At 38.9% G+C, this 13,613-nt stretch overlaps 1 protein-coding gene across 3 annotated transcripts in view; it reads left to right on the top strand.

Annotated features, from left to right (window-relative positions):
* ZMYM2 (zinc finger MYM-type containing 2) overlaps positions 1-13,613 on the top strand; it is an 87,737-nt gene that overhangs the window by 28,467 nt on the left and 45,657 nt on the right. For all 3 annotated transcript variants that reach the window (XM_029209891.1, XM_029209892.1, XM_029209890.1), the window contains 3 exons: positions 2,150-2,435; positions 3,765-3,930; positions 4,717-4,929. In XM_029209891.1, the coding sequence (XP_029065724.1) occupies positions 2,150-2,435; positions 3,765-3,930; positions 4,717-4,929 (665 nt within the window). The remainder of the gene's footprint in view (positions 1-2,149; positions 2,436-3,764; positions 3,931-4,716; positions 4,930-13,613) is intronic.

Below are 13,613 nucleotides of genomic sequence, written 5' to 3'. Positions count from 1 at the left end.
GGCTCCCTGCATTGGGATCAGGGAGTCTTACCCACTGGACCACCAGGGAAGTCCCTAACTAGTTTCCTTTAAGTATATATTCAAATGACAAGCCTGCAGGATTGAAAATCCTAAGGAGCCACTATTTATGTTGCAAAAGCTATTACTTCTAACATGTATTCAAATATAATTTTTTTTTAAAAAAATTATTTATTTATTTTTGGCTGCATTGGGTCTTCGTTGCTGTGCAGGGGCTTTTCTCTAGTTGCAGTGAGCAGGGGCTACTCTTCATTGCGGTGAGTGGACTTCTCATTGCGGTGGCTTCTCATTGCAGAGCACAGACTCGAGGCACATGGGCTTCAGTAGTTATGGCATGCGGGCTCAGTAGTTGTGGCTCGCAGGCTCTAGAGTGCAGGCTCAGTAGTTGTGGTGCACGGGCTTAGTTGCTCCGCAGTATGTGGGATCTTCCTGGACCAGGGATCGAACCCGTGTCCCCTGCATTGGCAGGTGGATTTTTAACCACTGCGCCACCAGGGACGTCCTCAAATATAATTTTTGATTGAAGGCCCTTCATAATATGGAATTGCCAGTTTGTTTCAGTGATTTGCTTTCTTCGTGTTCCTTAGTATTTTTACCTCTTTATTAAAACAGGTCAGTTACCCTGATGATAGCAGGATAACAGGATTCCAGAAGGCACTCTGTTTACTCTGGTATAGAACATATATTTATTTGGAGGGGTTGTGGAGTAAAGTAGATTTTGAATAGCAGTATATGCAGCCCCTTGAAACCATTAGGTTGATGGACTAGGTCAGAACCAGGAAATTGCCCTCTTCAAGGTTTTGGTAGTAAAGAAATTTCCTCATACTGGATATATTTATACATTGTTTCTCATATGAAAGGGCATCTTTTTTGTATGGAAATACAAATTTCAGAAGAAACTAGAAAGGAAAAGTATTACAAGAGACCAAAGTAGTAGAAATTATAATAGAAGTGGTAGCATGAAAAGTTTCAAAATGAAAAAACATTATGGTGTATTGGTATTGTAGTGTGAGTCTGTGTAACAGTAAGTAGTATGGTGAGCTGGAGACATCCTGCTAAGTCCCAAAGAAGCTTACTAAGAAGAGGAGGGAGAACTTAGCACCCTGGCGGTCGGTTCCCCAGGACTAAATGCTGTGCCGTTGAAGCTGTGCTGCTGGCAGCGGTAGAGCAACGGGATGTCTCATCGGTCACTAGACGTTGGCTTAACATCACCACTTCTGTGTAACACTCTAATTTCTTTGATATTATGTGGTATACTTAGAAGCCATGAAATGAAACATGTATGTGGAAGCTGTTCTTAGAAAGGTTTTTTTTTTAATTTTTTGGCTGCACCACGTGGCATGTGGGGATCTTAGTTTTCCGACCAGGGATCGAACCTGAACCTCTTGCATTGGAAGCGTGGAGTCTTAACCGCTGGACCACCAGGGACGTCCCTAGAAAGATGTTTTGAATATAGCCATTTGTAAACTTTATCCAAGCTATATTGTATTTTTTTTTTTCTTTTCTTTTTGCGGTACGCGGGCCCCTCACTGTTGTGGCCTCTCCCGTTGCGGAGCACAGGCTCCGGACGTGCAGGCTCAGCGGCCATGGCTCACGGGCCCAGCCGCTCTGCTGCATGTGGGATCTTCCCGGACCGGGGCACGAACCCGGGTCCCCTGCATTGGCAGGCGGACTCTCAACCACTGTGCCACCAGGGAAGCCCAATCCGAGCTATATTGTATTTGTCAAAGGTTCTGGTTGGTAAAGATTTTATTATATATTTATGTTGATGTATGTGTTCCTCGCTTAAAGTAATATTTTGTAAATTCTTCCTGTTTAGTAACTAATGGCTAATATTTTTTAGTGCTGCATATGTGCCAGTCATTGTGGTTTATAAACCATGTACTATCTCATTTAAAGTTACCATTTCCAGTTTAGAGAAGAGTTAGGCACAGGGTTAGTAACTTCGCAGTCTAGTAGGTAATGGAGCCTGAATGTCAGCCATCAATTCTGACTCCAAAGTTTGTGCCCTTGACCGCCCTGCTATACTGCGCCTTATCGATGTCTGAAACTTGGACAGAATGGGAAGTTAAAACTGTGTCTCTGATATAAATTTCAGTGTATGTGTTTTTGTTTTGGTTTGTTTTTTTAGATTCTTGGATCTCCCAGTCAGCATCATTTCCCCGAAATCAGAAACAGCCAGGGGTGGATTCTTTATCACCAGTGGCCTCTCTTCCTAAACAGATTTTCCAGCCTTCTGCCCAACAGCAACCCACTAAACCAGTTAAAGTCACTTGTGCAAACTGCAAAAAGCCTTTACAGAAGGGACAGACAGCTTATCAGCGAAAAGGATCAGCTCACCTCTTCTGTTCTACCACCTGCCTCTCCTCCTTCTCTCACAAGCCTGCTCCAAAGAAACTTTGTGTTATGTGTAAAAAGTAAGGTTTACCTTCCAGCATATTTCCTTATGGTTGAATATTGGTGGTATAAAATGTGAGAAAAATTGTTTTAGAGGTGAATTACTATGTTTTAAAAATTTGTAAGCTTGTTTGAATGTTAAAGCCAAACTCAAATTTGTAATGGCTTTGGAGTGTCCTCTGTCAAGCCGGGGTGGCTTAGGATTAAAAGCCTTCCTGTTTGGATAGGCCTTGGGGTTGATTTAGATACTAGGCCCTTTAATTAATTTTATCTGTAATCTCCATTGGACTTGAATTCGTAAAAATACATACATACTTATTTACATTATTAACTATAAGAATTTAGTTCTAGCCAGACAAAATTGTTAAGCAATTTATGTATGACTAGTTTTGTATTAAAATAGGTCAAAATTTGGACTACCTTCATGTTAAGATTATTAAAAATTGGCAAATCTTTGGATATTATATGCATTTATTTATGTTTGTCTTGAATGTTGTCATTTTAATACTCACCTCTTCAAGACTCAGGTACCTTTTTTTTGACAGCCTTGGAGTGACAGGATCCTCTTCTGCCATTTTTTAGGTCTGGTCTCACTAGTTAAAAATGAGCTGAATATGGTATGTTGTGTGCAAGGTTAAACAGGTAGATTTTCTGTACCATCTCTTGAAGCAGCCCAAGTTTATAAAGATATTTTTAGATATTAGAACTGGAAAAGGCTGAGTGCTCTGTATAGGTTTAGTAAATTCAAATATTGGAACAATTGTTATACAGTTTTTTGGTTGCTTTACAGTAGTAGACTTGCATACAGCAATATAAGACCTGGAACTTCAGAATTAAAGGAAAACTTCAAAGGTCATCAATATTGTCATTTCCTAACATTTCTAATTGTAGTTGAAAGCTGTATAGAATGGTAGGTGGGGTTCTTTTGGGTTATGGGATGTATTTAAGTTCACTTATCCTCTCCATATTCCTGTGACCTAGGTACCTCATGCTTTCTACTTACCCACAAGAGGGAAATTGAATAGGTATTGTAAATTTATACCTCAGTAAATTAGGCCTTGACATTAAACTCCATGTAAATAACAACAGTTTTTTTTTTTTTTAAGTGGTTCCAATATCTGAAAGCCTTGTTAAGGAGCTTGAAGATAAATTGAGTAGTGGCTAGGGTTTAATAGTATTGCTTCTCAATCTTCTGTGTTCATATTTTATTGCCAAGAGTTTTTAAATAGTAAAAGTGAGTTAATGAATCTAAAAATGGGTTTCAGTCTATGGAAATTAAAAATGTCAGTTATTACTCTTTGATTTATTTTAAAGTAGAGTTTGACTTTGCTGCTTCTCGTATTTTTCAGAGATATAACTACAATGAAAGGAACCATTGTTGCCCAAGTGGATTCGAGCGAATCCTTCCAGGAATTCTGTAGTACATCTTGTCTGTCTCTTTATGAAGACAAACAGAATCCTACTAAAGGAGCGCTGAATAAATCAAGATGTACAATTTGTGGTAAACTAACAGAGGTTTGTGTTTTTGTGCTTTATCATTTAGTTCTAACTAATGGGAATATTTTTGACTTTTAACTGTTTTGACATAATCTTTCATCAGTATGTATTTCCTTAAAAGTGAGGGTATATAAAACCTATCTTATAAATATCCCATTATGTAATCCCATTCTTCCATGGGGAGAATGATTTACAAAAAAATTGAAATATAACATCAATTGACTTATTTCCTGAGGTTGGAGCACTCACAGAAAACCCATAGTGTTTAAATAGGCTGACTGCACATGAGAGCCAGCAAACGATCTTGCTTAAGAAGCGGAACGAGCGGAGGGGATGTTTTTGAGGACTTCGTTAAAAATGTATTACAGTTTTTGAATTTGATGAAATAAAAAGAAATCTGTGCATACATGCTTCATTTGAATTATTTATAATGTTAGTCCTCTCCTCCCTGTTGTACAGCAGTGTACTTACATTTAAATAATTTCCTTTTAGATTTATCTAAAGATTTCCAATCTGTTTGGAAGTTTTATACTAACACTGCCCAAACTGGGTTGTTTCCTGTCACTTTTAGATACGTCTAGAGAAGTTTGTACGATGACCCTGGTGGTCCTCTCTGCCTTGCACCGTATATATGTGTGTATAAAAAAGTTTAAAGAAGAATGAAATGTACTTTGTCTTGCCTTTTCCCTAAACAAGCTTTACACAGAAAAACTGAGGCATTTTCTTTCTATTGGAGCACCTTGTTACTTAGCTACGTGTCATATATTAATTTGTTTTTTAAAATTTTGCTTGTTTTTCTTTTAGATTCGCCATGAAGTTAGCTTTAAAAATATGACTCATAAGCTGTGCAGTGACCACTGCTTTAATAGATACAGAATGGCCAATGGTCTAATAATGAATTGCTGTGAGCAGTGTGGGGAGTACTTGCCCAGCAAAGGTGCTGGGAACAATGTCTTGGTCATTGATGGTCAGCAGAAGAGATTTTGCTGCCAGAGTTGTGTCAGTGAATACAAGCAGGTAATTCATGATCTGATCAGAATCAACCGTTGTTTTGAATGTGCTTTCAAATTGCTATAATAGTTTCACTCTAACAGCATTAATTAACCAGATTTATCTTGAAGTCTCATTTAATTCCATTGTTGTCTTAACATCGTAAAGGTAACCAATCTCAAGTGAATACTGAAATACATGTAGGTTATTGGAAATAAGTTTGTGATTTTACATAGAAAGGTGAATGCTTACCAAAGTGATTCCTTTTTTGGGTGCTGGAGAGGGGTCGTAAATATGGTTTTTCAAGTTGTTGATGTTTAGCGTAGGAGTGATTATTTTATTTCCATTTGATTGCTAATTTAAAATTTAAGGTCTTTGACTTAGCTTAGTTTATTTTTTAATATATACCTGTGGTTTCAAAAGTCAGAGCAGTCTAGCTCCCATTTCTTTCTTCTCTTGGTTCCTACTTCTCCTTTATACATATCATTCCCTTAATTCTTACTATTTTGTTTTCCTTCTGAAGAATTAAGGGAATAATGTATTCGTAGTTTCTCTTTCATCTGTACAAAAGGCAGCATACTGTATGTACTGTACTGCACCCTGCATTTGTATCTTGGAATCATTCCCTGTCAGTATATTCCTTATTCCTCCTTATTCCTTTTATGGCTGAGTTAAATTTTCAGGAATTCTGTGAGCCAGTTGTTAAAACACCCATTATTAAAAAATTAAGTTATAGAAACTTACACGTAAATTATCTTTGTATTAGTCTGCTGGGGCTGCTGTAACAAAATACTGAAGGGCTCAGACAACCAAGAATTTATTTTCTCACAGTTCTGGAGGCTTAAAATCTTAAGATCAAGGTGCCTTTCTGGGGTGGTTTCTGGTGAGGCCACTCCTCCAGGCTTGTAGCTAACCTCCTTCTTGCTGTGTCTTCACGTGGTCTTTCCTTTGTGCTCAGAAGGAGAGAGTGTCCTGGTCTGTCTTCTTGGACCTAACCTGTAGGGCTTCATTCAACCCTAACCACCCCCCTTAAAGGCCCTATCCCAAATACAGTCTTGTTGCGGTTAGGGCTTCAAGATACTCATTTGAGGTGGGGGGAGACACAATATTGAAGACAAAGAAAATAAATACTTAAAATGTACCACTTCCTAATTATCCTATTACATTTCAGTATTACCTGTGCTCTTGAGGTTATTTACATTATTTGTGAGATGGAAATATTATACATAATGGTGTGCTTCTGTGTATCTCTTCCCAATTTCATGTTTAGTTTTATGTTGGTGGCCTGAAATTAGCCACGGTGGGGAGAGTCTCATGGTAGATGCTACAATAAATATGGTGCTTACTTTCACCTCCCGAGAGCTAGTGGTTAACCATATACAAGACAGTACGGGGCTGACTGTTGTTTATTTGGTCACTTTGCTGTTGGTGGTGTTTGGGTTATTTTGTGTTTTGCTGCTGCAGATGACAGGTGATGAGTAACCTGTGCAGGAACAACCCCGAGGTCTTGCGGGTTCAGTTCCAGACCAGTGCAGTGGAGCGAATGTCGTAGTAGAGCGAGTCATGGGAATTTTTTGGTTTCTCAGTGCACATAAGTTATGTTTACTATTAAGTGTGCAATAGCACTGTGTCTAAAAAATGTACACACCTTAATTAAAAAAATATTAACCGTCATCTGAGCCTCAGTGAATCATAGTAGTAGCATTCCAAGATCACTGATTATACCAAGAGATCACCGTAACAAATAGAGTAATAATGAAAAAGTTTGAAATGTCGCAAGAATTACCAAAATGTGATACAGAGACGCGAGGTGAGCAGATGCTGTTGGGAAAATGGCGCTGATGAAGTTGCTTGCCACAGACCTCCAATCTGTAAAAAAGGCACTACGACAAGGTCTCCCTATATATATCCTTGACTCTGTGGAGATGTTGTTTCAGGGTAGATTCTTAGAAGCAGGATTGCTCAGCCAGAGGTACGTGCACATGTTAGTTTTGTTAGATACTGTTAAATTGCCTCTGTTAGAGGTGGACCAGTTTGCATGCCTTTCAGCAGTGTATGTGGAAGTGCCCGTTTCTCCGTAGCCTCTCCGGCAGGGACTTTTAGCACTTTATTCTGTTCGGTGAAAACAGTGTGTTTAGTAAAATTTGTATTTCTCTTATTAGGAATGCTCATGAGTAGCTTTTCATATTTCAGAGCTCATTGTCTTTCCTTTTCTGTGAACTGTTTACCTCTTATACCCATTTTTCTGTTTGGGCTTTGGTTTGTCTTAGTCTTTCCCCCATTAAGTCAGACTTTTAATGAGCAAAATGCATCTGTAATTTGTTCATGAAACAATTATTTAGCACCTATTATGTTACAGGTACTGTGCTAATTGCTTGAAATAGTCTGATAGGAAGTACAGTAGACAGTTCCTGCTTTCGTGGGATTTGCATTGTGCTGGTATAGTTCAGATTCGTTAACATAAGGAAGGTTTTGCGGTGACTGAAAGGATCAGACTAATTGTAATCTCCAGAACTCAATGTGGTGTTTGATGTTGGTGATGTCATTGCATTAGTTATCTTCTGATACCTAGGTTTGGTAAGAGCTAGCTGCCCTGGGTTAAAGTCGTGGCCCAGCACTCATCCTCTGTGTCCTGGGCATTTGCTTAAATCCACCCCCCCGCCCCACCCCTGCACCCTGCCTTTTTTCATCACGTGTCTTGCCTGATGGTATTTCCTACAGTTTTTAAAAAAATTTATTTATTTTTGGCTGTGTTTGGTCCTTGTTGCTGCTTGCGGGCTTTCTCTAGTTGTGGCGAGCCAGGGCTTCTCTTGTTGTGGAGCACAGGCTCTAGGCACGCGGGCTTCAGTAGTTGTGGCTCATAGGCTTAGTTGCTCCGCGGCATGTGGGATCTTCCCGGACCAGGGCTCAAACCCATGTACCCTGCATTGGCAGGCAGATTCTTAACCACTGCGCCCCCAGGGAAAACCCCTACAATTTTTTTTTTTTTTTTTTTGGCGGTACGCGGGCCTCTCACTGTTGTGGCCTCTCCCGCTGCCGAGCACAGGCTCCGGACGCACAGGCTCAGCGGCCATGGCTCACGGGCCCAGCCGCTCTGTGGCACGTGGGATCTTCCCGGACCGGGGCACGAATCCGTGTCCCCCGCATCGGCAGGCAGACTCTCAACCACTGCGCCACCAGGGAAGCCCCCCCCTACAATTTTTAATGAATGGAAATAGTAAGTACCTTTTTCTTTTCCCAGTGGTAGTGCCTTTGGTGTTTCCTCATTAAATTAGATGCCAACTTCAGAGTTGGTAAATATATTTTATCACATTGAAGAAGAATCCATGGATTTCTTTCATTAAATGTTTTATCAGAAATGAGAATCGAGTTTTGAAGGTCTTTTCAGTGTCTATGGCAGTGATTGTATGATTCCCCCCCCCACCTTTATTTATTTATTTTTTTGGCTGCGTCAGGTCTTAGTTGTGGCATGTAGGATCTTCGTTGAGGCATGCGGGATATTTCGTTGCAGCGTGCGGGCTTCTTTCTAGTTGTGCCGTGCAGGTTCCAGAGCGCGTGGGCTCTGTAGTTTGCAGCACATGGGCTCTCGTTTGCAGCACATGGGCTCTCCTGTTGAGGAATGCGAGCTCAGTAGTTGTGGCACGGGGGCTTAGTTGCCCCGCGGCATGTGGGATCTTAGTTTCCCCCACCTGGGGTAGAACTCGTGTCCCCTGCATTGGAAGGTGCAGATTCTTTACCACTAGACCACCAGGGATGTCCCTCCCCATCCCTTTAAATCTATTAATATGTGAATTATTTTAATGGATTTCCTAATTCATCTAAACATTCTTGCATTATTAGAATAAACCATACCAGATCATTATTGTATTTAAAATTTTATTTCTAATTGTTAATATTTAGTACTTTCCATTGGTATTCATAAGTGAGATTAGTCTTGAATTTCCTTTTTTTGGTGCAGTCTTTAAGATATCAGTGTTATATTTGCTTTATAAAAATGCTCAGAGGAAAATTCATACCCTTATATACTTAAATGAGTAAAAATGAACATAAATGAATTAACTATTAAACTCAAAGTTGTAAAAAGAAAATAAATTAAAGCAAAAGACAAGAAAAAAGATAAAAGTAGAAATTAGTGAATTAGGATATAAAAATAGTACTAAAATAATTCAAAATGCTGCTTCTATAGGAAATCAAGTCTTTGAAAAACTAGACAAACCGATTGTCAGTCAGGAACAGAGGTTTAAAAATGCACAGATTCACAAAGATAAGAAATGACAAGTTGGACTTACCCATCAAAACAGAGAAAATTGAAGAAAATCAACAAGGGACTACTTTGTACAACCCTATATAGAAATGTTGAAAACCTAGATCAAGTGAGTAATTTTCTATCAAAATATAATTTCCCTAAATTGACTCCAGAGCAGATAGAATAAGGCAGAGAAATTTCCATAGAAGAAATAGAGATAGTTATCAAAGAACTACCCCACAAAATGAAATAGGCTCAGATGGTTTTACAGGGAAATTCCATCAGATTTGAACTAGGTAACCTTAATGTTATTTAAACCATTCCAAAGCATTAAAAAGGGTGAAAACTACTCATGTTAAAAAAAAAATTGTGGTAAGTGTATATAATATAATATTCCTAATTTTAAACATTTTAAACTATACAATTGAGTGGCATTAATTACAGTCATAATTTGTGCAGTCATTACCTCTATTTCCAGAACTTTTTCGTGACCCAAACAGAAACTCTGTGACAATGAAGCCAATAACGCCTCATCTTCCCCTTCACCCCTGACCCTGGTAATCTCTCATCTACTTTCTGTCGATGAATTTGCTGATTCTAGGTATTTCATATAAGTGGAGTCATACAATATCTGTCCTTTTTGTCTGGTTTATTTGCTTAACATAATGTTTTGAGTTTCAGCCATGTTGTAGCATTGTTTTTTATGGCTGAATAGTATTCATTGTATGCATATACATTTTGCTTATTCATTTATTTGATGATGGACATTTGGGTTGTTTCCATCTTTTGACTATTGTGAATCATACTGCAATGAACATTAGCATATAAGTATCAGTTTGAGGTTTGTTTTAAAGTTCTTGTGGGTGTATACCTAGGAGTGGAATTGTTGGGTCATAGGGTAATTCTATGTTTAGCTTTTTGAAGAATGGTTAAACTGTTTTCCACAGCAACTGTATCAGTTTAAATTCCTACCAGCAATACATGAGGGTTCCATTTGCTGTCCATCTTTGCCAACACTTGTTACTTTCCATTAAAATTTTTTTTTTTATCATAGACATCACAGTAGGAGTGGAGTGGTATATCTTTGTGGTTTTGACTTGCATTTCCCTAATGACTAATGATGTTGAGTATGTTTTCATGTGCTTTTTGGCCATTTGTATGACTTCCTATAGAAGTCATATATAGTTTTTTTTAAATGTTTGTTTATTTGTTTATTTGGCTGTGTCAGGTCTTTAGTTGTGGCATGTGGGCTCTTAGTTGCGGCATGCGACATCTAGTTCCCTGACCAGGGATCAAACCCAGGCCCCCTGCATTGGGAGCACAGAGTCTTAACCGCTGGACCACCAGGGGAGTCCCTCATTTTACTTTCTTGATAATGTCATTTGCAGAAAACTTTTTAATTTTAATGAAGGCCAGTTTACCTCCTTTTCTTTTGTTGATTGTGTTTTTGGCACCATATCTAAGAATTTGTTACCAAATCAAAGGTCAAGGTGGTTTATCCCTATGCTTTCTTCTAAGAGTTTTATGGTTTTAACACATATTTAGGTCTTTGGTCCATTTTGAATTAATTTTGTTGATGATGTGAGGCAGGCATCCAACTTCGTTCTCTTGTGTGTGGAAATCCAGTTGTCCCAGCACCATCTGTAATTGGACTTGTGTGGGTTTTTTTGTTGTTGTTTTTAATTTTTTTACTTTTTCATTTATTTATTTAGTTTTTTGGCTGCGTCATGTGGCATGTGGGATCTTAGTTCCCCGACCAGGAATCGAACCCGCGCCCTCTGCAGTAGAGGCTTGGAGTCTTAACCACTGGGCCACCAGGGAAGTCCCTGTTAATTGGTCTTGTGATATTTGTCAAATACTAATTGGCCATAGATGAGTAGGTTTATTTCTGATAACCATCTTTGTAGGAAGTTTTGAAATCAGGAAATGAGTCCTCCAACTTTGTTCTTCTGTTTGGATACTCTAACCCCATTCTAGTTTTGTATGACTTTTCCATTTCTGCAGAAAAGGCTTTTATAATTTTAATAGTGATTGCATTGATTCTGTAGATCGCTTTGGGTAGTACTGACATTTCTGCAATGTCAAAGCTTCCTATGTATGAACATGGGATGTTTTCTCATTTACTTAGGTCTTTATTAGCTCTAGTAGCTTTATTGTTGACCCCTTGGGGTTTTCTTTTTTTTCCTTTTTTTATAAATGTATTTATTTTTATTTTTGGCTGCGTTGGGTTTTCGTTGCTGCGTGCGGGCTTTCTCTAGTTGTGGCGAGCGGGGGCTACTCTTCGTTGTGGTGTGCAGGCTTCTCATTGCAGTGGCTTCTCTTGTTGCAGAGCTCAGGCTCTAGGTGCATAGGCTTCAGTAGTTATGGCACGTGGGCTCAGTAGTTGTGGCTCTCAGGCTCTAGACGCAGGCTCAGTAGTTGTGGCACACAGGCTTAGTTGCACCTTGGCATGTGGGATCTTCCCGGACCAGGGCTCTACCCCGTGTCTCACTGCATTGGCAGGCGGATTCTTAACCACTGTACCACCAGGGAAGTCCCTGGGTTTTCTTTATATAGAGTCAGTTCATCTCCAGTAGTGATAGTTTTACTTCTTCCTTTCCAATTTAGATGTCTTTTATTTCTTTTTCTAACTTGTTCTGGCTAGAACTTTCACTATCATATTGAATAGAAGTGGCAAAAGTAGGCATCCTTTTCTTGTTCCTGACCTTAGAGGGAAAGATTTGTGTCTTTTCTCCTTTGAGTATGCTGTTAGCTATGGGTTGTTCATATATGGCATTTGTTACGTTGAGATGGTTTTCTATTCCTAGTTTGTTGATTGTCTTTTATCATAAAAGGGTGTTGAAGTTTGTTAAACTTTTTCTTCATCATTTGAGATTATCATGTGGTTTTTACCTTCATTCTATTCATGTGGTATATTACATTGATTATTTTACATTTGCATTACTGGGATAAACCCCACTCGGTTATGGTGTGTAATATTTTTAATATGCTGCTGAATTTGCCTTACTGATATTTTCCTTTAGATTTTTGTATGTATATTTGTAAGAGATATTTGTCTGTAATGTCTGTCTGTCTTTGGATTCAGAGCAATGGTGGCCTAATGGAATAGGAGTGGGAGGTGTCCACCGTGTTCTGACCTGGGGAGAGTTTGAGAAGAATCTGTGTTAGCTCCTCTTTGAATGTTTGGCAGAATGTCCCAGTGAAGTCATTTGAATCCTGGCTTTACTTTGCTGCAACGCTTTTGATGACTGATTCAGTCTCTTTACTTCTTACAGGTCTGTTGATATTTTCTGTTTCTTCCTGAGTCAGTTTTGGTGTTTTGCTTTTTTTTTTTTTTTAAAATGCAAACCACCCCAGGTATTTATTTATTCATTTAATTTCTTTTTTTACCTTTGGCTGCGTTGGGTCCCCGTTGTGGCGTGCGGGCTTCTCACTGCAGTGGCCTCTCCCACTGCGGAGCACAGGCTCCAGGCGCATGGGCTTCAGTAGCTGTGGTGCAGGGGCCCAGCCGCTCTGTGGCATGTGGGATCCTCCCAGACCAGGGCTTGAACCCGAGCCACCTGCATTTGGCAGGCAGACCCCCAACCACTGCGCCACCAGGGAAGCCCCTGGTTTGCATTTTTTAAGGGATTTCTGTTTCATCTAGGTTATCCAGTTGTTGGTGTATAATTATTCATAGCATTTTCTCACAGTCCTTTCTTAGGGAATATTTGTAGTATTGTCCCTACTTTCGTTTCTCTGTTTTGTTCTTTGCGTCTTTTTTCTTAGTATAACTAAAGGTTTGTTGACTTTTTTGATCTCTTCATTGGCCAGCTTTTTGTTTCAGTGATTATATTTTCATACTCGTTATTTCTCTGCACTCTATTATTTCCTTTCTTCTGCTGGCTTGGGTTTAGCTTTCTCTCTTTTTCTGTTTCTTTAAGGTGTAAGTTATGTTATCGATTTAGATCTTCTTTTCAAAAATAGGTATTTGCAATTATAATTTTTCCTCTGAGCACTGTTTGCACTGCATCCTGTCACTTTTGGTATATTTTGGTTTTGCCTTGACTCATCTGTTAAGTATTGAAAAATTTCCCTTGTGATTTCCTCTTTGACCCATTGGTTAAGAGTGTGTAGTTTTTATATCCCTGTATTTGTAAATTTTCTAGTTTTGTTTTTGTTATTCATTTTTTATTTCATTCTGTTATGATTGGAAAAGATACTCTGCGATTTCAATCTTTATACATTTATTGGGACTTTTTCTGGAGAATGTTTCATGTGCACTTGGGGAGAACATAGTGGCTTGTAGTGTTATTCAGATCCTGTACATAAGTGCCAAAATCCCGTGTGGCTGGTCTGTCCATTATTGAAATGGGTGTATGTATTGAGTTCTACAGCTGTTACTGTAGAATTGCCTGTTTTTCCCTTCACTTCTGTCAATGTTTGCTTAATATATTTTGGGTTTCTGATATTTGGTGAAAAAGTT

This window comes from Monodon monoceros, unplaced genomic scaffold (genome assembly GCF_005190385.1).
Source record: "Monodon monoceros isolate NGI ecotype Baffin Bay Population unplaced genomic scaffold, NGI_Narwhal_1 Super_Scaffold_8, whole genome shotgun sequence".
NCBI lineage: Eukaryota > Metazoa > Chordata > Mammalia > Artiodactyla > Monodontidae > Monodon > Monodon monoceros.
The sequence above is the reverse complement of the archived record's forward strand: the minus strand, read 5'-3'. Positions and strand labels throughout refer to the sequence as shown.